General features: G+C 44.1%; 1 protein-coding gene across 1 annotated transcript in view; it reads right to left on the reverse strand.

The window, feature by feature from the left end:
- Positions 1–15518: 15518 nt before the first annotated feature.
- The window catches only part of LOC123992749 (TNF receptor-associated factor 4-like), a 45725-nt gene continuing 36866 nt past the window's right edge, over positions 15519–24377 (reverse strand). The window contains exons 3-7 of the mRNA XM_046294233.1: positions 22464–22568; positions 22055–22216; positions 19843–20004; positions 18984–19139; positions 15519–18153 (exon numbers count right to left, since the gene is read on the reverse strand). Coding sequence (XP_046150189.1) covers positions 17521–18153; positions 18984–19139; positions 19843–20004; positions 22055–22216; positions 22464–22568 — 1218 coding nt within the window. The 3' untranslated portion in view covers positions 15519–17520. The remainder of the gene's footprint in view (positions 18154–18983; positions 19140–19842; positions 20005–22054; positions 22217–22463; positions 22569–24377) is intronic.

Consider the following 24377-nt stretch of genomic DNA (forward strand, 5'->3'; position numbering starts at 1 on the left):
AATACCCCATAATGACAAAGTGTAAACATGTTTTAATCTAGTTTTTATCTATTGAAAATGAAATATCTAATTGACATAAGTATTCACACTACTGATTCAATACATGTTAAAATGTATTGAAGACAAACAATGTATACGAAACGCTTCAGTCTGGTTTTAGACCCCATCACAGCACTGAGACTGCACTCGTTAAGGTGGTAAATTACCTTTTAATGGCTTCAGACCAAGGCTCTGCATCTGTCCTCGTGCTCCTCGACCTTAGTGCTGCTTTTGATACCATTGATCACCGCATTCTTTTAGAGAGATTGGAAACCCAAATTGGTCTCCATGGACAAGTTCTGGCCTGGTTTAGATTTTATCTGTTGGAAAGATATCAGTTTGTCTCTGTGGAGGGTTTGTCCACTGACAAATCAATTTCAATGTCCCCCAAGGTTCGGTTTTAGTACCACTATTGTTTTCACTATATATTTTACCTCTTGGTGATGTCTTTCGGAAACATAATGTTAACTTTCACTGCTATGTGGACGATACACAGGTGTATATTTCGATGAAACATGGTGAAGCCCCAAAATTGCCCTCCCTGGAAGCCTGTGTTCATAAGGAAGTGGATAGGGGAACTGTTTTACTTTTAAACAAAACAGAGATGCTAGTTCTAGATCCCAAGAAACAAAGGGATCTTCTGCTGGATCTGACAATTAATCTTGATTGTTGTACAATCGTCTCAAATAAAACAGTGAAGGACCTCGGCGTAACTCTGAACCCTGATCTCTCATTTGACGAACATATCAAGACTGTTTCAAGTATAGCTTTTTTCCATCTACGTAACATTGCAAAAATGAGAAACTTTCTGTCCAAAAATTATGCAGAAAAATGTATCAATGCTTTTGTCACTTCTAGGTTACACTACTGCAATACTCTACTTTCCGGTTACCCGGATAAAGCACTAAATTAACTTCAGTTAGTGCTAAACACGGATGCTAGATTCTTGACTAGAACCAAAAATATATATTTTTTTACTTCAGTGCTAGCCTCTCTACACTGGCTTCCTGTTAAGGCTAGGGCTGATTTCAAGGTTTTACTGCTAACCTACAAAGCATTACATGGGCTTGCTCTTACCTATCTTTCTGATTTGGTCCTGCTATACATACCTACACGTACCCTACGGTCACAAGACGCAGGCCTCCTTATTATTCCTAGAATTTCTAAGCAAACAGCTGGAGGCAGGTCTTTCTCCTATAGAGCTCCATTTTTATGGAATGGTCTGCCTATCCATGTGAGAGACGCTGACTCGGTCTCGACCTTTAAGTCTTTATTGAAGACTCATCTCTTCAGTAGGTCCTATGATTGAGTGTAGTCTGGCCCAGGAGTGTGAAAGTGAACGGAAAGGCACTGGAGCGACGAACCGCCCTTGCTGTCTCTGCCTGGCCGGTTCCCCTCTCTCCACTGGGATTCTCTGCCTCTAACCCTATTACGGGGACTGAGTCACTGGCTTACTGGTGCTCTTCATTGCCGTCCCTAGGAGGGGTGCGTCACTTGAGTGGTTTGAGTCACTGACGTGACCTTCCTGTCCGGGTTGGGGGAGATCTTCGTGGGCTATACTCGGCCTTGTCTCAGGGTAGTAAGTTAGTGGTTTGAAGATATCCCTCTAGTGGTGTGGGGGCTGTGCTTTGACAAAGTGGGTGGGGTTAAATCCTGCCTGTTTGGCCCTGTCCGGGGGTATCATCGGATGGGGCCACAGTGTTTCCCGACCCCTCCTGTCTCAGCCTCCAGTATTTATGCTGCAATAGTTTATGTGGCGGGGGGCTAGGGTCAGTCTGTTATATCTGGAGTATTTCTCCTGTCTTATCCGGTGTCCTGTATGAATTTAAGTATGCTCCCTCTAACTCTTTCTCTCTCTCTTCTCTCGGCGGAACTGAGCCCTAGGACCATGCCTCAGGACTACCTGGCCTGATTACTCCTTGCTGTCCCCAGTCAACCTGCTGTCCCCAGTCCACCCCTGTCCACCTGCTGCTGCTCCAGTTTCAACTGTTCTGCCTGAGGCTATGGAACCCTGACCTGTTCACCGGACGTGCTACCTTGTCCCGGACCTGCTGTTTTCGACTCTCTCTACTGCACCTGCTGTCTCTAACTCTGAATGATCGGCTATGAAAAGCCAACTGACATTTACTCCTGAGGTGCTCACCTGCTTCACCCTCTACAACCACTGTGATTGTTAATATTTGACCCTGCTGGTCATCTATGAACGTTTGACGATCTTGGCCATGTACTGTTATAATCTCCAACCTGCACAGGCAGAAGAGGACTGGCCACCCCTCATAGCCTGGTTCAGCTCTCTAGGTTTCTTCCTAGGTTCCTGCCTTTCTATGTGGTTTTTCCTAGCCACTGTGCTTCTGCATCTCCATTGCTTGCTGTTCGGGGTTTTAGGCTGGGTTTCTGTATAGCACTTTGTGACATCGGCTGATGTAAAGAGCGCTTTGTAAATACATTTGATTGATTGATTGAGAATCACCTTTGAAAGCGATAAAAGTTTAGTCTTTCTGGGTAGGTTGCTAAGAGCTTTGCACACCTGGATTGTACAATATTTGCACTTTATACTTTAAAAAAAATTATCTGTCAAGTTGGTTGTTGATTTTGATCTTGATTTTATTTTGATCTATTTTAGTCCCCATTTCAACTAATCTTCCAAGAGTCCTTAAACATTAAAATACTATTTATAATACAAACACACTTTCACATATAACACACAATTACAAACATACATAATATACTAGCATAATGACCCAATAAATACTAAATCTAAAAAATATTGATTCTTCATCTACTATAGTCCCACAACATTTCTATATACTATATTTAAATTGTTTTAAAATAATGTTTAAATGTATATATTGCTAGACAGCCATTTTCCAGTCTTACCATAGATTTTCAAGCCGATTTCAGTCAAAACTGTAACTAGGCCACTTAGGAATGTTCAATGTCATCTTGGTAAGCAACTCCCGTGTATTTTGCCTTGTGTTTAAGGTTATTGTTCTGCTTAAAGATTAATTTGTCTCCCCGTGTCTGTTGGAAAGCAGACTGAACCAGGTTTTCCTTTAGGATTTTTCCTGTGCTTAGGTCTATTCCATTTATTTTTATCCCCCAAAATACTCCTTAGTCTTTGCCGATGACAAACATACCCATAACATGATGCAGCCACCACCATTCTTGAAAATATAAAAAATGGTACTCAGTGATGTGTTGTGTTGGATTTTCCCCGAACATAACTCTTTATATTCAGGGCATAAGTTCATTTCTTTTCCACAGTTTTACTTTAGTGCGTTACTGCAAACAAGATGCATGTTTTGGATTATTTTTATTCTGCAAAGTCTTCCTTCTTTTCACTCTGTTGTCTAGGTTAGTATTGTGGAGTAATGACAATGTTTATCCATCCTCAGTTTTCTCCTAACACAGCCATGTAACTGTTTTAAAGTGACCATTGACCTCATGGTGAAATCTCTGAGCGGTTTCCTTTCTCTCCGGAAACTGAGTTACGAAGGACGCATGTATCTTTGTAGTGACTGGGTGTATTGATATACCATGCAATGATTAATGAATAACTTCACCATGCTCAAAGGGATATTCAATGTCTGATTTATTTACTCAGGCTGTAACACAACAAGCGGTGTGAATACTTTCTGAAGGCACTAATGAATAGGGTGCCTTTTATGTCATACCCCTCATGTAGTCCCAGACCAAACCTTTCCTGGCTCAGGAGGAATAGCTTTCTGTTTAACATGGAGCAAAAACATTCATCACCATGCTAGCCAGGTAGCACAGAGGCCCTGAGAGATTATTTTCCACCAGCTCCATTGGTTCTATCATGCAGTGCACTTGGGGTGGGGGGATGGAAGTGCACTATGTATACACTATACACTATACACTATACAAAGTAGTACACTATACAGTATAAGAAATAGGGTGCCATTTGGGAAACAACCCTTCTCTCTACTGAGATGAAGTGTTCTCTCTATGGAGTACAATGCAGTCAGTCCTCCCTGACTATGACAGCCAAGGCCGTCTCCTCTGAAAGTGACACTCACTCTACTGTAAGGATCTCTCAGAGCCTTCCTGTCATCTCAGCACACACACCAGCCCCTCCGATTCACAGCCTTATTGTCTTCCACAGAGGGGTCCTTAATCACACCATTGTCAGTTTTGTGGGGCTTTAGCTTCTATGTTAATTACTGTGAGATAGAGAGTCAGTCTTTATATATCTGGGGGGTACGGACTCTCTTGCATGTGCAGAGAATGTACTGTACTGTATGTAACTGTTCATTGTTATGGTGTGAATAAAACATTATTCTCCAATAAACTAAACGGTATGAAATATGTAAGTAGCATGGATCATGATGCAGCTGTAGTAGGATGGATCATGATGCAGCATGGATCATGATGCAGCTGTAGTAGGATGGATTATGATGCAGCTGTAGTAGCATGGATCATGATGCAGCTGTAGTAGGATGGATCATGATGCAGCTCTAGCAGCATGGATGTTGATGCAGCTGTAGCAGCATGGATGTTGATGCAGCTGTAGTAGGATGGCTCATGATACAGCTGTAGTCACATGGATGTTGATGCAGCTGTAGTAGGATGGATCATGATGCAGCTGTAGTAGCATGGATGTTGATGCAGCTGTAGTAGGATGGCTCCTGATGCAGCTGTAGTAGGATGGATCATGATGCAGCTGTAGTAGCATGGATGTTGATGCAGCTGTAGTAGGATGGATCATGCTGCAGCTGTAGTAGGATGGATCATGATGCAGCTGTAGTAGCATGGATGTTGATGCAGCTGTAGTAGGATGGATCATGATGCAGCTGTAGTAGCATGGATGTTGATGCAGCTGTAGTAGCATGAATGTTGATGCAGCTGTAGTAGCATGGATGTTGATGCAGCTGTAGTAGGATGGATCATGATGCAGCTGTAGTAGCATGGATGTTGATGCAGCTGTAGTAGCATGGATCATGATGCAGCTGTATTAGGATGGATGTTGATGCAGCTGTATTAGGATGGATGTTGATGCAGCTGTAGTAGGATGGATCATGCTGCAGCTGTAGTAGGATGGATCATGATGCAGCTGTAGTAGGATGGATTATGATGCAGCTGTAGCAGCATGGATCATGATGCAGCTGTAGTAGGATGGATGTTGATGCAGCTGTAGTAGGATGGATCATGATGCAGCTGTAGTAGCATAGATGTTGATGCAGCTGTAGTAGCATGGATCATGATGCAGCTGTAGTAGGATGGATGTTGATGCAGCTGTAGCAGGATGGATCATGATGCAGCTGTAGCAGCATGGATGTTGATGCAGCTGTAGTAGGATGGATTATGATGCAGCTGTAGCAGCATGGATCATGATGCAGCTGTAGTAGGATGGATGTTGATGCAGCTGTAGTAGGATGGATCATGATGCAGCTGTAGTAGCATAGATGTTGATGCAGCTGTAGTAGCATGGATCATGATGCAGCTGTAGCAGCATGGATGTTGATGCAGCTGTAGTCGCATGGATGTTGATGCAGCTGTAGTAGGATGGATCATGATGCAGCTGTAGTAGCATAGATGTTGATGCAGCTGTAGTAGCATGGATCATGATGCAGCTGTAGTAGGATGGATGTTGATGCAGCTGTAGTAGGATGGATCATGCTGCAGCTGTAGTAGCATGGATGTTGATGCAGCTGTAGTAGCATGGATCATGATGCAGCTGTTATAGCATGAATGTTGATGCAGCTGTAGTAGGATGGCTCATGATGCAGCTGTAGTAGGATGGATCATGCTGCAGCTGTAGTAGCATGGATGTTGATGCAGCTGTAGTAGGATGGCTCATGATGCAGCTGTAGTAGGATGGATCATGCTGCAGCTGTAGTAGGATGGATCATGATGCAGCTGTAGTAGCATGGATGTTGATGCAGCTGTAGTAGGATGGATCATGATGCAGCTGTAGTAGGATGGATGTTGATGCAGCTGTAGTAGGATGGCTCATGATACAGCTGTAGTAGGATGGATCATGCTGCAGCTGTAGTAGGATGGATCATGATGCAGCTGTAGTAGGATGGATGTTGATGCAGCTGTAGTCGCATGGATGTTGATGCAGCTGTAGTAGGATGGATCATGATGCAGCTGTAGTAGCATGGATGTTGATGCAGCTGTAGCAGCATGGGTGTTGATGCAGCTGTAGTAGCATGGATCATGATGCAGCTGTAGTAGGATGGATCATGATGCAGCTGTAGTAGCATGGATGTTGATGCAGCTGTAGCAGCATGGATCATGATGCAGCTGTAGTAGGATGGATCATGATGCAGCTGTAGTAGGATGGCTCATGATGCAGCTGTAGTAGGATGGATGTTGATGCAGCTGTAGTAGGATAGATCATGATGCAGCTGTAGTAGGATGGATCATGATGTATGCCAAATTGTTGTTTTTCTCACTTCAATATTCATATCCAAAAACATTATGGATTAAATTGTTTAACCAACCATGGCATTATGAGGATATGACATAGTTTCCAAATGTATTCCCAATCATATGCAGTATATATCTATCTACCCTGCTCTCTCCAGTCCTGTCTATCTCTAAACCTGATGGGCTGAATGGCTTCTTTCCAGTTAGACACCGCACTGCTTGTTTGCATTTGAGTCGTTGGGGAATCCTCATAGAGGTGTTAGATACTGGTTAATCTGACCCCCATACAGGAGACAGAAAGCAAGCACCTCTCACAGCCTTCAATCCACCGGACTGTCAGTGAGGCGTGGGAGGGAAGGCCTGAGCTGGATGTCCTTTTTCCCTAATGTTTGCCATTGACCACCCAGTACCCGGAGCAGACTAGGAGCAGGTGACCTAGGTCCTGACCTCTGTACATATGCGCTGCCTTTGTACAGAGGGCAAGTGAGAGGACAAAACTTTTGTAATATGTTTTAGTGTTTCCAAATGGGGCAAGAACAGTTTTAACAGTTTTGTGTGTGGTCGGGAGGACAAGTAACATATATGAGATGTTTACACATTGACTACCACCCAGTTTTGCCCCGCACATCTTGCCCCTATGGCTGTTCAATGCAGATATTTGCAAAATACAAGGGAATTGAGAGGACAAAAACATGTTCCACCCATGAATGAAGAGTATCATTCACCGCATTATGCACAGAAAAACACAAACAAATTATTTCAATCACACACTGCATGTGTATTTTCACAAATCCCCCGCCTAACCTGTCATGCAGACCCAAACCTCAGAACACAATTTGCAGTGTATTGATTGAAATCAGGAGGGAGTGGGAGGCCTCAGAGCTCTCCCCTCCCTCTCACAGCCTCCTCTCCCAGCCCTATCCCCAATGGGTAAAGCAGGTCAGTCATTGATCCAGGCAGGCATTGCTGAGAGGAGAGGCCGTCAGGCCCTGGGATGTGTCCCAAATGGCAACCTATTCCCTATTTAGTGACCTACTTTTGAGAAAAGGATGTCATTTGCGATGCACACGTGGCCTCTGGTTCCAGGTCACTGTCTCTGGTCCTGCTCGGCTGGCTGTTGAGAGGTAGAAAACAGCAGGTCAACCACTCATTGGCTGGATGTATCGCAGTCTGCCTAGGGAGATCAATACATTAGAGGCTACAGGCTCCCGTTCCCAACTCCCACGTTCGGACAGAGGGCTTTAAACGATTTACCATCTACAGGCAGACTCCCAGGGGGAAGAATCCCTGTCATGCTTTCTTCACAACTAAACGCGTGGACCATTTTAAGTCCTTACTGATTTGGACACAGAGGAACTTGAAACTCTCGACCTGCTCCACTGCAGCCCCATCAATGTGGATGCTCGACACCCCCATTTCATGTAGTCCATGATCAGCTCCTTGATCTTACTGACGTTGACAGAGAGGTTGTTGTCCCGGCACCACACTGCCAGGTCACTGATCTCCTCCCTGTAGATTTTCTAGTCGTTGCTGGGGATCAGCCCTACCACCCTCGGGTCATAAGCAAACTTGATGATGGTGCTGGAGTCATGCGTAGCCACACAGTGATGAGTGAACAGAGAGTACAGGAGGGGACTAAGCACACACCCCTGTGGGACACACATGTGTTGAGGGCCAGCGTAGCAGTGGTGATGTTGCCTACCCTTACCACCTGGGGTCGGCCCGTCAGGAAGTTCAGGGTCCAGTTGCAGAGGGAGATGTTCAGACCCAGGTTCCTATGCTTGGTGACGAGCTTGAAGGGGACAATGGTGTTGTATGCTGAGCTGTAGTCATCGAACAGCATTCTCACATAGGTATTCTTCTTATCTAGGTGGGTGAGGACAGAGTGGTGTGCAATTGAGATTGTGTCATCTATGGATCCATTGGGGCGGTATGCAATTTGGAGTGGGTCATGGGTGTCTGGGATGATGGAGTTGATGTGTGCCATGACCAGCCTTTCAAAGCACTTCATGATTACAGACGTGAGTGCTACAGGGCGGTAGTCATTGTGGGAGTCCTTAGAGTTCTTGGGAACAGGAATGATGGTGGTCATCTTAAAACATGTGGGAATTACAGATTGGGTAAAGGCGAGGTTGAAAATTATCGTGAATATGCCTGTCAGCTGTTCTGCGCATGCTCTGAGGAATACTGTCAGGCCCTTCGGCCTTGTGAGGGACCTAATTAAAGACCTTAATCATATTTTCCTCAGAGAGCGAGATCACTCAGTCCTCTGGTCGGTGGGGCCCTCACACCCGGCAAGGTTGAAGCGTGCATAATATGAGAGGCAGATCACGTCTGGGTCATCCATTGTAATCTGTAATGGATTGTAGCTCCTGACATGTGATGGGTGTCGGAACCTGTGTAATATGATTCTACCTTATTCCTATATTGTCCCTCAGCAGAGGTCATAGCGGGACTTCTTGTATTTGTTCCTGTCTTCAGCTGCAGTCTTAGGGTTGTCTGCGATAGCTCTGTGTGCAGTAGCCCTCTCATTTAGCTTAAAACCTCTTAAGGATGGGACTCTTTTTTTAAATTTTCACCTAAAATGACATACCCAAATCTAACTGCCTGTAGCTCAGGACCTGAAGCAATAATCTTGATACCATTTGAAAGGAAACACTTTGAAGTTTGTGGAAATGTGAAACTAATGTAGGATAATATAACACATTAGATCAGGTAAAAGATAATACAAACAAAAAAACTATGCGTTTTCTATTTTTTTGTTTTGTTCCATCATGTTTGAAGTGCAAGAGAAAGGCCTTACATTAACATAGGATCCTAGGTAGAATTGAGATTTTGTCCACAAGATCACAATATGGCAGCAGTGCGTGTGCAAAGTTTCAGACTGATCCAGTGAAGACTTACCTCACTACACAATATTTTGCATCAAGCTCCTACATTTATCAAATATAAATATAAAAATGGATTTTATCAAACACAGCTATGCTACATTTTATCTGGGACCTTCAGGATGACAAGTCAGAGCACGATTACTGAATGTAATATTATTTACCTTCAGAGGTGAATGTATCAAACCAGTTGGCATGATAAAAGTGTTTTGTTGTTGTCACGTTCTGACCTTAGTTCCTTTGTTTTGTCTTTGTTTCAGTATGGTCAGGGCGTGAGTTGGGGTGGGCAGTCTATGTTCTATTTTCTGTGATTTGGGATTTCTGTGTTTGGCCTGGTATGGTTCACAATCAGAGGCAGCTGTCAATTGTTGTCCCTGATTGAGAACCATACTTAGGTAGCCTGTTTTCATGCTTGAGTTGGGTGATTATTTTCTGTTCTGTGTTTTGTGTATTCACCGTACACGACTGTTTTGTTTTGTTTGTTGTCGCTTTATTGTTTTGATTCAGTGTTCGATTGTTCTATTAAATCAATATGGACACTTACCACGCTGCGCATTGCTCCTCCTCTTCTTCCATCACAGACGAGCGTTACAGTTGTTGTGCACTATTCTCAAACAATAGTATGGTATTTTGTTTCTGTAATAGACACTGCAGTTAGATTAACAAGAATGTAAGCTTTCTGCCCATGTAAGACATGTCTATGTCCCAGAAAGTTGGCTGTTGTATACAATGTTTTCTAGTCATATTGAGCTACAAACCCTGCTGTAGCATAATCTCTGATTCTGATGACCATTTCTCAATGGCGTGAGTCACGGGTACATCCTGCCACAAGAAAAGCAGCCTATGGATGTAAGGTTTGCTGCATGTTTATAGCCTCATACAGTTCATCGAGTGCCAGCTTGTTATTTTTCTTGTCCTGAGGTGGAATGTATACAGCAGTCAGGCTGAAAACTCCCGTGGGAGGTAGAAGGGTCAGCAGTTGTGCATCAGGTATTCCAAGAGGGGTGAACAATGGGTCGAGGCTTCCACTGACCTGAGCCTAAGGCAGATGAGTCGAAGTTGAAGCCGGAATTGGGCTTACTGTTCTTGTCGGTTATAATCAAATCAAATTAAATGTATTTATATACAGTGCCTTGCGAAAGTATTCGGCCCCCTTGAACTTTGCGACCTTTTGCCACATTTCAGGCTTCAAAAATAAAGATATAAAACTGTATTTTTTTGTGAAGAATCAACAACAAGTGGGACAAAATCAAGAAGTGGAACGACATTTGTTGGATATTATACTTTTTTAACAAATCAAAAACTGAAAAATTGGGTGTGCAAAATTATTCAGCCCCTTTACTTTCAGTGCAGCAAACTCTCTCCAGAAGTTCAGTGAGGATCTCTGAATGATCCAATGTTGACCTAAATGACTAATGATGATAAATACAATCCACCTGTGCAATCAAGTCTCCATATAAATGCACATGCACTGTGATAGTCTCAGAGGTCCGTTAAAAGCGCAGAGAGCATCATGAAGAACAAGGAACACACCAGGCAGGTCCGAGATACTGTTGTGAAGAAGTTTAAAGCCGGATTTGGATACAAAAAGATTTCCCAAGCTTTAAACATCCCAAGGAGCTGAAGTGTTTCAGGGAGCGTTTTACAGTGATGAGTGGAGGTCGTTTGACCGCTGACCCATTACGGATGCAGGCAATGAGGCAGTGATCGCTGAGATCTTGGTTGAAGACAGCAGAGGTGTATTTAGAGGGCAAGTTGGTTAGGATGATATCTATGAGGGGCCAGTGTTTAAGGCTTTGGGGAGGTACCTGGTAGGTTCATTGATAATTTGTGTGAGATTGAGGGAATCAAGTTTAGATTGTAGGATGGTTGGGGTGTTAAGCATGTTCCAGTTTAGGTCGCCTTGCAGCACGAGCTCTGAAGATAGATGGGGGGCAATCAGTTCACATATGGTGTCCAGAGCACAGCTGGGGGCAGAGGGTGGTCTATAGCAGGCGGCAACGGTGAGAGACTTGTTTTTAGAGAGGTGGAATTTTAAAATTAGAAGTTCAAATTGTTTGGGTACAGACCTGGATAGTAGGACAGAACTCTGCAGGCTATCTTTGCAGTAGATTGCAACACCGCCCCCTTTGGCAGTTCTATCTTGTCTGAAAACGTTGTAGTTTGGAATTAAAATTTCAGAATTTTTGGTGGTCTTCCTAATCCAGGATTCAGACACAGCTACAACATCCGGGTTGGCAGAGTGTGCTAAAGCAGTGAATAGAACAAACTTAGGGAGGAGGCTTCTAATGTTAACATGCATGACACCAAGGCTATTACGGTTACCGAAGTCGTCAAAAGAGAGCGCCTGGGGAATAGGAGTGGAGCTAGGCACTGCAGGGCCTGGATTCACCTCTACATCGCCAGAGGAACATAGGAGGAGTAGAATAAGGGTGCGGCTAAAAGCAATAAGAATTGGTCGTCTAGAACGTCTGGAACAGAGAGTAAAAGGAGGTTTCTGGGGGCGAAAAAATAGCATCAAGGTATAATGTACAGACAAAGGTATGGTAGGATGTGAATACAGTGGAGGTAAACCTAGGTATTGAGTGATGAAGAGAGAGATATTGTCTCTAGAAACATCATTGAAACCAGGAGATGTCATTGCATGTGTGGGTGGTGGAACTAATAGGTTGGATATGGTATAGTGAGCAGGACTAGAGGCTCTACAGTGAAATAAGCCAATAAACACTAACCAGAACAGTAATGGACAAGACATATTGACACTAAGGAGAGGCATGCTTCGTCGAGTGATCAAAAGGGTCCAGTGAGTGGAGAGGTTGGTTGGGGGTCACGGCGATTTAGACAGCTAGCCAGGCCATCGGTAGCAAGCTAGCATATGATGGAGGTCTGTTCTTAGCCACCTCTTGCGTTCCGTCAGTAGATTAGTGGGGTTCCGTGTGGTAGAGGGGATTCATCCAAATCACACAACAACAACAAAAATAAAAACAATAGATATAGTTATAGAGGCCCAAGAAGAAAACATAATAATAATAAAAATAAATACATTGTCCGATTGTCTATTCAGATAGCAGCCGGTAAGACAGCTAACGGTTAGCAGGCCGCAGATGGGCGTTCAGGTAACGTCGCGATGGAGGAGCCAGCCGGATAACTCCTTCGGGTAGATAACGTCGGCAGTCCAGTTGTGAAGGCCCGGTGGGGCTCCGCATAGGCAGTAAAACGGGTCCGGATAGGTGACTGCAGCCCAGGAGTGATTGATGGAACTCAGGAGTGATTGACGGAGCTGGCTAGCTCCGGAATAATTTATGTTTGCTCCGGAATTGACGAAAGCCGATAGTCACACGGATAGCAGTTAGCTAGCTGTGAGATCCAGGTATGAATGTCCAGAGAGCTGTTGAAATCCAGGAACATGGAGAGAAAAATTGGTCCAGTATGTTCCGTTCCGAGCCGCGCTGCGCCGTACAAAACTGTCGATAGATTTTCGAGCTAAAGGATAGCTGATGACCACAAACCGTGGTTAGCTGAATACTAACGATTTGCCAGTAAAGAAGCTAACTAGCTTCTGAAGTAGCTTCTGAACTAGCTTCTGGATTAGCTTCTAGCTAGCTTCTGGCTAGTTTCTGGCTAGCTTCTTGGAGTTTCTGGCTAGCTTCTTGGAGGATTACAGATTTGAGGTAAATAATACTTTTTTATAAATATAAATTGGTGAGGCGGGTTGCAGGAGAGTGTTTTGAAGATGAGTTAATGGAAAATAAAAATAAAATGTATGTGAAAAAAGTTGTAAATATATATATATACGGGACACGACAAGACGAGGACAAAAGACATCTGAACTGCTATGCCATCTTGGGTTTGGAATCAAGGGCAACGTTGAGTGAAAGCACCTGGATGGTTATCAATGTCTCCATCTCTCATCGTAGTTTCACTATTTCACATTGAAGTAAGGAGAGCAGCAACAATTGTGGTTGTCTTGAAAAAAAACATATATAAATATGACTGAGCAACAACAATAGTGCCGTATGAAACAAGAAGATATTGCCGTTTCAATTGAATAACTCCCTGAATCAAAGCAGTGTCTATCCCGAGGTCTCTGGTCTTGGGAGCTCTGCTCAGCTACAGTATGCAGAGAGTGAGAGGGCTGCTCTCTGTGCTCCTGGGGCAGTTATCTGATCTATCTGGAAGCTGCAACTGAAAAAGAGCCAGTGTGCTAATGAGGACAGTCAGCCACAACACTGAACATCACAGATTTGACATGCGGGACAGAGGAGGAAAGAATCAATTTAGGTCAAAGTGAATGAACTGCTGTATGCATATTTTGAGTTAAGTGGCATGATATCCACAATTAGATTGTTTAAATTACCAGCACCAGCACTTGACATTGTGGGTATAGTACAGTACTGTATATAAAAACAGTTGGAAAACCTCTGTTGGATCAGCTAGGTCTTCAACCATATTGCCTGTAGCCAAGGAGCAAGGCATCTGTCAGACAGAGTTCTGAGGAGACCACTGCGGTGCTGGGCTGTTTCCTCAGCCTCTCAGTTAAGATGTTGATCAGTCAGGGGATGTTTCCTCACCGCTGGAGGACACAGCCAGGCCGAGCCACACACCACTTAACCTCTATCCTGCTCCACACCAGTCATTGTTTAACTTCAACATGAGGGAGACGACAGCATGGCATCGCTACACAAACCCACACCACAACTCTTTGATGTGTTTTATGGCAGAGGAAAGCCTTATGGGCTGTGCTGGGTCCTCCCTCTTTACTCAGCCTTTCACCCAACCTGCTCTGACACTCCACTCATGTTCCTCACGTTGACGTTGACCAAAGTCTGGGTGAGCTAACCTATAGGGAACAACACTGTAGTGTGAGAGCTTGGGTGTAAACTACCAGAGGGCTCATTTACCAGGCGTAAAGTCACATGAGCGAGAGAAGCCAAAGGACAGTACTGTATAGTACATTGAGCAGTGGCTCCATAACACGTGACTACTCTGCTCCACTACTGTCAACATGTAATTATCCTTTTCTATTTTAATGCTGCTGCACAGCCCCAGAGCAGCACGAGCTAGGCTGTTGTTTGAACTCCCAGCGCCACGAACGTTTGAGGCTGTCAGTATGGCTTTTGGTTATTATGCTTAACTTTGTATAAGGCAGCTCAAAATGAAGCCATTCTCTCTGTGGAAAGCCATTAGTCTGGGGACAGACAGAGGGGATTGTCCTACCCAGAGAACCCCTTGTAGTGAAATTCATACCACTGAAAACATTGCCCACAGCAGGGAAACATATTTTGTCATGGGAACAATTTTCCCATAATGATAAATAAGTAGCCATTTAAAGAGAAATGTAAGTAGGACTGCCCAAATATCCTGGAGAATTGACAGTGGAGTGTATGTGCCATTCCACATCACCCTTTGTGTAACTTCATAAGTTTTACTTTTGAGAAAAGAGTTCCCCAAACTATTCTAAAACAAGTGAAGAAAGAGTTTCCTTCCTGAGGGATATTTGAGTAAACAGAGGTAAAAGCTAATTTTCCCCTTCCCTAAACTCCACATTCAACATCATTCAAGCTGAGAGCTACAGCAAACTCCTGGCATCACATCAAAGCAGGGCAGGCGTCTGCCTCGCTTCCCCTCTCTCTGCCCCCTTTCCCTCCATCTCTGGATGTGTTGGACCAGAGAGGGAGGAAGGGAGGCAGGGAGCGACCAGGAGGAGGGCTTTGTGTTGTAATCAGATGGGGCCTGCTCCTTAGACAACACTACTGTGATAATTCAATTCAGACTAGATGCTTGGAGTGGGTGCTCAGTATGGGACTAACTAAAACAAGTGAAACACGGTGGGACAAGAGATTTTATTGATAAACTTGAAGTGCTTTAAAAAGGCAGGAATTTCAGACAGAAATGGCACCTTTTCATCAAGGAAGCAAGAGTTAAGGTAACATTTGCTGTAGTTTAAGACAAGTTGTCAGCCTACGAGACAGCTGAGCCAGGCACTGTATCTAGCGTGGTTTACTGTATGTGTTACAAGAGGAGCAGAATCATCAATGTGATCAGTAAAACATTTTCTGGTGGGGAAGGGTTCAGCTGAGAGGCCAAATTGCCTGACAATATTCATGTGGATGAAAGCTGAGAAGTCAGTAGGTGATGCAAACACTCAGACATAATGTACAACTACATAATGAGTAAATTAGCAGCATAGTGAAGCAAGATGTAAGAGGGTATTTTATTTTAAAAGAGAAATTGAGAAGCACTCAACATATTAAAACATCTTTGCCATCTAGTCAATCAAGCTTAAGTGATGCTCTTTAAAATAATTCATTTTAAAGACAAAGTAATACAGACAGAATATGAGATCCAAACCAAACAAAACCATTATTCAGATTCAGAAGAGATTCAACTTTTTTTTTTTAAGTGTCCATAAAATTCCTAAGCTCAACCCCGACTCGCCAACAAAAAGTTGTATAAAACATTTAAGTACTTCGCAAAATACATAACCTTACAAAACGTTATTTTTTTTAGTTCTTTAAAATCACTGTAAAATATTGGCTGGTAATTATAGCAAGAAACCAGGAATTTTAATGTAGAAAAAAAATGACAGAATGGGCTTCTGCATTTTTTACATCAGTATTATTCACATCATGTCATGAATGTTTGATCAAGTCCTCCACTGAGGGTGTTACTGGTCTGATGGAGCCTCTGACTGGTGTATTGCACATGGCTGCTCCTCTTCAACCTCTCCTCGTGACCAGCTTATGTGCTGAGATGAAGATGCACACTGGTGGCCATGGTAACCAGCAGCGCCACACCATTGAGATGCAGTCTGTCCTGAGGTACCCACACGTCATTCTCAGGTGGGAACCAAGGCATAAACCATATTTTAAACAGCCCCCATTCCCGCCTGGGCTGACTTAAAAACAATGCACTTCAGTTCACAGACCTCCGTTAAGCTAATTCACTCCAATGTCTTTCGGTCTATGACATATTATCAACAAATGTTGCTCATATTTTGCAAATACAAAAAGAATTTGGTTCCATTTAACAGGTCCTCCACTGCAAAAAAAGCCCTCAGTATCGGGGGAGAAGATTTCAAGAATACAGGTTACGGTACAAAAATGTGGTCCACGTTGAATATCAATGAAACATGCATGTTTTTCTGTTGATGTCTTCGAGCTCATCGCTCCCCTACCTACGTGCCTACCTGCCTACCAACGAACACCCAGCCGTCATGGCTTTCCCTTCACACTTAAGTACACATGTACCATATCGCCTCTTGACAAGACTGAGTGGATTCGATTCGGTTCTACACATTCAAAGACCGTCATACGTTAATTAGCACCTTTGACCAACAACGCAGACGGAAACCATCTACTGTATCTATCCTCTCAGGACTCCACAGGAGATGTCTTTCAGAGGCCTATAAATCTGCCTGTGACAAAGGATACTTGTTTTTTGTCTAAAGATCATGACCCTCTCATTCATAAGCAATGGCCAAATGACGAACTGTAGACAGCGAGTGATGGAACAATGACAAGAAGAAACAAACATAATTCACAGCTGTAATATTGTTTGCTGACAATAAGCTTAACAGCAATCTCAAATTCGCTAACCAAGAGCTTTGCATTTGTTAAGGGATCAGTGGGAGATACTGTTAGAGCATGTAAACAGAAGGCAGTTGGGTTTGAGAGTGTGATGAGCTCCTTCCAATAGCCTGAGGTTTGCTCTATTCTATAGACCGCTCGTGACCAGATACGATGGTTCAAACCAGAGCCGAAAACACTAGGCTTAAGGACGCCTTCCACCTCCAGAACGTCGCTCTATCCTTCCTTAATATTTACCTGCGCTGCAGAAAAACAACAAAACACAACTTAAAATAAACTCTAGGCACTGTTGATTTCCAAGGCTTTCTGTTGCAGATAGAGAAGAACATTTTTAGAAAACAAACACTTAAAAATAAGAATCAGAAAGTGATGGTTTCTGCATACCAAACACTTGGAATTCTCCTTCATTTAAATATAGTGGGGTCCTCCAACACAACCCAACAGACTAGCAGCTCTAAGTCCTGCAGTGGAGTGGCTGTATGGATTTGGACAGTTATTCAGTGTCTAAAGGATAAGTGTGGTGAAGTTCTCAAGGTAAGTGTCATATCAGTCTCAAGCCTGTCTTTCACCCTCCTTTCCCTTCCGATAAACCAAAAACCAGCTCTCCCTCAGGCCATAATTTTCTGGGGGATCTCTATGGAAGCCTTGAGGAAGATTGAGTTGTCTCTGACATAGTTCCTCTTCTTGATCTCTTCGTGGGAGATGAACTTGGGGTAGCCGAAGCCCAGGGTGCTCTCGTCCAGCGAGTTGCGGGTGCTGCATGGTTTCTGGAAGTTCTTCCAGTTGGGGTCAGGATTGAAGGTCTCTGTAATGTGTTGGGGCTTGGACAGCGACGGGTCGCTCTGGTCCATGATGGAGAAGGTCACCTTGTAGGAGAAGGGCCATTCAAGCAGGTTGTCGTACTCCCCTGGCAGTACCCGGATGTAGATGGACAGGTGCGAGCCCTCCCCACTGCCATTACCATTAAGAAACGCAGACACCTGCAACTTGTAGCCATAGCGATGGGTATAGAAGGGCGGGCTGAAGAACTCATGGTTGTTCCGGAGCTTGGCCTCCTGGAGTTTCCGGGAGTAGTCGCTGAGCTTCCAGATGAGCACTCCATCGTTGCTGACTGATAGCTCCTCCATCTCCCTCCGCAGCTCCAGGATCTCCTGCCGCTGGCGCCCCACCAGGCTGCACATCATGGTCAGGTGGGACTTGGTGGTGTCCTCCAGGTGACGACCGATCGCTAGTTTTGGGCACTGCAAGGAGAGAGGAGAGACTGGTTAGGGAGAGGTCACTGTGTGTAGCAAGGAGGGTGAAACTCTGTATAGTACAAACTCTGTATAGAAATGTGTTGTGTTTAATAATGTGGTACAGTATGCACATCACACTAAATTGTTTTGTCTGTTTGAGTTTCACATTCAAGCTTCCTACAGTAAGTGAATGTTGTCTGTCTGCTGATCAGCTGCTCTTTTGGGAGCGCTGCCATACACATTTGTGTTTGGTGTACTGAACATCTGCACTCTTGGTTGTACTCTCTCGCCTGATGCCTTCGTGGTCAGGGAGAGAGTCATTTATGCATTTGTCAGACCATGTGCATTGCTTTACACTGAGCTTTTCAAACTCGCTCCCATTTCAAACTGAAGGACAGAAGCTGACAACACAAAGCACGAAGCCTGTTTTCTCTGACTCTGGGAGCTCTCCACATTTTCTCAGATTGACGTCAGTTTCAAAAATAGACCTAAATACGCTGTCAGAGCGGAGGAGAAGTGTGACTCTCATTAAAATAGAGCCTAGAGGCACAGACGGGCAGACAGTGATGTATGTTGGAGACAATCATTGCTTTGGACATAAGTTACTGGGTTTCAACGCCACCGGAGCATGAAGCATAATAATCCAAATATCATTTTGGAAACATGCACACAAAACAACCAGAGAGTAGAAAAATGATAAAAACCTGATGTCAATAAAGCAGCGGGCAGTAATGGAAAATCTAACTAGACCTCTTGCAAGAAGCTAGAATCAAAGTTATTCTCAATGAGGGTCTGGAATAATCAAAAGCAGCTAGATCGCAGCAGGTCAGCCTTACCCTGTGTTTGCAGCCAGCATCTTTGAAGGGGCAGAGGATGAGGGCACTGCCACAGTTCTCCTTCACGTGATTGGCCAAGTCCTCCCGGGCAATGTTGGGGGTCCCACACTGGTTTGGGCATGCAACTGGAAACCGAGGGCAGTGGTACTGATGGTTCTGTAGGGCAAAAAAAAATATAAATGTATTATTTAATTTATTACATTATGTACTTTACACAGCAGAATCACTGTGAGTGACTAAAAAATGTTGTGTATCATATTGAACAAATGACTGTCTATTAAAATGTATGAATAGGATAAACAAGTTGATTATGGAGCAGATGTCTGCATCATAAAGCATGTGCTCTGAGAGGGAGATATGCTGAATAAACTGTGGGTATGAGAGAAGAGGAGAGTGGGAGTGGCTGGCCAGCCGCTGGGCCTGAGGACAGGATGTGTGCAGAGACAGGTGCTGCCGGGGGTGGACGCAGCCAGCACAAACTACGAGCTGGCACAGAGAAGTGAGCACCATAGAAGCCAGTGTTCATGCAACCATGGGCCCAGTGCCATCCTGCTCTACAGAGACTGAGAACCCTCCTTCATCCACGGCAGACTGCACTGTTCTTTCATCACACACAGTCAAATAGGGGAAGGACTCATAACAACCCTCCAGAATAAACCTTCAAAACACTTCATTCTCACAGGTCTGAGTTTGGGCACCAATTTAGGTCTAGCCTTCCAATACAAATACTACATTGATGGGAAAGAAAATGTACCCATTAATCACGTGATGACAAATGTGATTGTAAAACAAGACACGCAGGAGGAGAAGTTCTAGAGCTTGTTCGGTTAGAGGAGGTGTGTTGGTGTTGTTGACTAACCTGGATGGTGTCGAAGACAAACTCCTTGCCACAGTACTTGCAGGGCTGCGTGCGTTTGGGACACTCAGCCAGACTGTGCTGGGACAGGAGCCGACGCATCATCCGCGCACCACACTTATTCTCACAGTACACACTCTCCTGGGGACAAATACCCTGGTGGTTCTGGGAGAAAAGACAGGACACACAAACAGATCACAACACAGCAGTGACATCACAACCTGCAAAACTACCAGCAAAACTACCAAGCTTTCAGCCCAGTTCATCATAATTGTGACTCTTTTCAAAAAGCTAGGTGTATGTCGCACGTCCCTACTTCACAGGAGAGGCATTTTAATGTATTTTGAAACATTCTTATGAAAATGTGTTTTATTGGCAGAAATTCCTTCTGGAACATGTGAACTTTCATGTGCCTTAATAACAAACTTGTATGCCATCTGTAAATACGAATAAAATTGTTAAATTACGAGCCTAATTGGTTTAGCCACAGAAAAAGTCATGAACCTTCCTGCTAGCCATGATTAGCTGAGATAATGGATGGGCTGGACATGCCGAGAGATTAGTTTGTATTGGTCTGCCATGTAGCATGCTTCTGTCTAGAACATGAGCTGCTCAGTATGTGTAGATAATCCTTGCTACTGTGGATTTTTTTAAGATATCATGGAGAACTGCAAAAGTGTTGCTACTGCTCTCAACATTGCTTCCCTGAATTTAACAGGACAAAGATCAGTGGGAAGAAGTTGTGACGGACTACTTTCTGGAGGAAGATCATGCCATGCTGAATCTCTCTGACTATGAGGAAATCCCTGATTTAGTTAAAAAACATTTTTCATTAAACCAGACATTAGAGTCTTCTGATGACAGTGATGGAGAAGAAACAGTGATCAACAGTGTTGTTGTCACAGAAGAAATTGACCAAGTTTTGAAATCAGTGGAATGCACGATGGAAGCAGAGTACTGTATGATTGCAAGCTAGCTAACATTGAAGCTAGTTGGTTAGCTTTAGCTACCTGCAGATTCATACATGGTGGCCATCTATGAGTGGGGCTAAGGCTTAAGAGGGTGTGAACGATGCTGAATGGGTGTAGACAAAAAAGAGCTCTCCAGTAGGTGTACCAAAACATTCAAGGGCCATTTAAAAAAAAAGTGGTGTTACAAGTTGATCAACTTTCAAAGCAGAATTACTTTCCCATTGTTCCTCAACTGCAGTGTATGATACCCCATTTACTAGTTCGCAGTGTCTACTTTTATACAATGTAAAAAACACAATTTAAAATTTTGCTACATAAGACCGAATCGAGGTGGTGGGTCACAATTGGTCAGATAAAAAAAGTACTTGGTATGCGTCAAATGTATGATCCCATTGCCACTGAAAATGAACAAATAATTATCCTATAAAAAGCTTGAGCCATGGTAGAAAGGCCGCATTGGGCCTGTATAAAACAGAAAGGCCGCATTGGGCCTGTATAAAACAGAAAGGCCGCATTGGGCCTGTATAAAACAGAAAGGCCGCATTGGGCCTGTATAAAACAGAAAGGCCGCATTGGGCCTGTATAAAACAGAAAGGCCGCATTGGGCCTGTATAAAACAGAAAGGCCGCATTGGGCCTGTATAAAACAGAAAGGCCGCATTGGGCCTGTATAAAACAGAAAGGCCGCATTGGGCCTGTATAAAACAGAAAGGCCGCATTGGGCCTGTATAAAACAGAAAGGCCGCATTGGGCCTGTATAAAACAGAAAGGCCGCATTGGGCCTGTATAAAACAGAAAGGCCACATTGGGCCTGTATAAAACAGAAAGGCCACATTGGGCCTGTATAAAACAGAAAGGCCACGTTGGGCCTGTATAAACAGAAAGGCCACATTGGGCCTGTATAAACAGAAAGGCCACAGAGGAGGGTCAGCCTGTAAACAGTAACAGAGGTGTTAGTTAGAGGGAGGAAGGCTAACTTTAATCGTGAGACACTACTTCTCATGGACTGAGAGAAAAGAACACAGTATGAAATGTGCACAGTTCAACCTCGCTCCCCTCACGCCAACACACATTCTTTCTGAATACACTGCCACCTTCAAAAGCGAGAGTAATTTACATAATGGGCATTCTGGGGTAGACAATACAAAGATTTCTATTCACCAGGTTGTTTACTTGTAAGTGCTATCCTGTAAAAATATACAAACAAAATTAAAAAGTAGGTCTCTGTTTATTGTTGTTGTTTACCTCATAGGCCTCCCCGGTGAACTCGTTGCCGCAGAACTCGCACTTGACCTTGCGCTTGGGGCAGTCGTGCTGCAGGTGGTCGGGCAGGTCACGGCGCGTCAGCTTGATGGAGCAGCGGTTGGGGCAGGGGATCACATTGAAGGCGCAGGTGGAGAAGTGGCCCTGAGGGTGACGGAGGGAGGGGGAGAGAGGAATGTGTCAGCAGCCAGACACGCAGTATTTAGCATTTAGCCAGGCTTCAGCTAGCAGATAACACAACACGACACACTGGAGGCAGGAGACACAGGGCTCTGGTCACAAAGGAGGTGGCTTAGACAGGAGGAGCAAGGGAGAGGATGAGATACTGTAGAGAGATAGAAAGGTAAAACAAACAAAAAAAGATAAGAAAGCCAGGCAGGCAGCTACTGACCTGGAGCTGCATCATCTGTCCTGTCCAGCGACAGCCCTCCTCACTGTGGATGCAGCGGATGGGTAGAGCCAGGATCTGCTGCTCTAGCTCTGGGTCAGGGTAGATCTGTAGCCATGACACAACCATGAGGACATGATCAGCACTGGCTCACACTGGGATAGATACGTCTTGTCCAGCCCATCTCCTGTTTCTGTAGCATGAGGCAGGTTGATGTACAAGTACACCCCCTGGACAGAAAGCTAGTCTGTCGCTGGGCCCCAATAAATCTCCTTAATGCTGATTATGCTATGGGGACAGAGTGGGGGTATAGTGGCCACACCAATGGCAACACCCAAACTAATATAGTGTGTCCGAGTAAGACAAAGGGTGTTTGCAGCCTAGTAATGATTATCATGTTGATGCCCAACTAAGTGTATTACTAATACAATGAAGCCTTGACAAAGAGGGTCTGAGTGACCAGCAGCCAAACCGCAGAGTTCAAAGTACTAGTCATGGACATGTGACATGAATGATGAATGAATCAGTCCCACGGGAATATTAGGAATAACAATTAAACTTCTGTGAACACAAGAATATATACTGCAATATTTATGGAATTATAGTTCCTGAAATGTTGAAAACATCAGAGAGAGAATTAGAGTGAGGGAGAACACCCCATGGTCACTGATCAAGAAGGATGAGGTCCTTCTCTATCCAATCAAGCCAAATCCACTCCCTACAGGACAGTATCCTTTGGATTTACAGATTTAGGCCACACACAACCCATGTGAGGCCACACACAACCCATGTGAGGCCGCACACAACCCATGTGAGGCAGCACACAACCCATGTGAGGCAGCACACAACCCATGTGAGGCAGCACTGCATGCATCTCCGTCCCTATGGTGCCCAGGCTGCCTTTGTCACATGAGGAGAAAAGGAACTTCCTCAAAATGTCAAAGCTGTCCCTAAAACAAATAACAGCTCAACTGTCGTCACACACAGTCATACAAGAGGAAGTCTCTTTCTCTATAGGCTATGAATCAAAACATTGAGATACTATGGTTTTACCATAGCCTAAATACTATTTATACATAAATAAGTACACTGTAAATGTTCATGGTCTTGGTACCCTATTAGAACTGTAAAAGTCAGAATTGTAAAAGGTAAATGTGCAGTGGAATTAAAAAGGGTTTCAGTGAATAATACATTCCAACCAAAAGTAGATCTGAGTTAAAACTTTTCACTCTCCTGACTTGGCAGCCTTTATTGGTCCATTAACTTACATGAACTGTTATGTCATCGCAAAATAAAAGCTGTGTGCTACAGTAGTTTAACTAGTGTGGATGATTTATATATTACATTAACCATGCTGTCATGAACACTGCCTTCAAATCCCCAAAATACATAGCAGAGAAGAGTCTTGCCATCTGAAAGGAGCACAGTACTATGGCAGATAATTGGTGTGTGTGTTGGTGTGTGAGCAGCCGGTGATGTGTGTGTTGTGTTTCAGGTTGGGTACTATGACAGCAACAAATAAAGAATAGCCTATCTGTGCAAATGGACCAATAAAGCAACTATTGAGCTACAGAACAGCACTGTCTCTTACAATCTACTGCAGCATGTACCGCAGCATAATAATGCATGGTGAGTGATTGAAGCAGATAACCGCAATACTATTTCCTACTGGAAATCACACGCGCTGAGCCAAGATGACAAAGAAACCAAATCCTCTAAAGTAAACCTTAACGTTCCCTCATTGTTCCTGCCTGGGAGTCTGCGGGGGACTGCAATAAAGACCTTTTAATAACATTGGCCCTGGCGGATCAGGGAACTAAAGCTCTTTGGAGTGCTAACTTCGACTCTGTCTGTCTGCGTTTTGGATGAGTCAGTCAGCTGCAGTCTCATAGCAGAACCCATCCCTTTACATTACTG

This window comes from Oncorhynchus gorbuscha, linkage group LG13, assembly GCF_021184085.1.
Source record: "Oncorhynchus gorbuscha isolate QuinsamMale2020 ecotype Even-year linkage group LG13, OgorEven_v1.0, whole genome shotgun sequence".
Taxonomy (NCBI): Eukaryota; Metazoa; Chordata; class Actinopteri; order Salmoniformes; family Salmonidae; genus Oncorhynchus; species Oncorhynchus gorbuscha.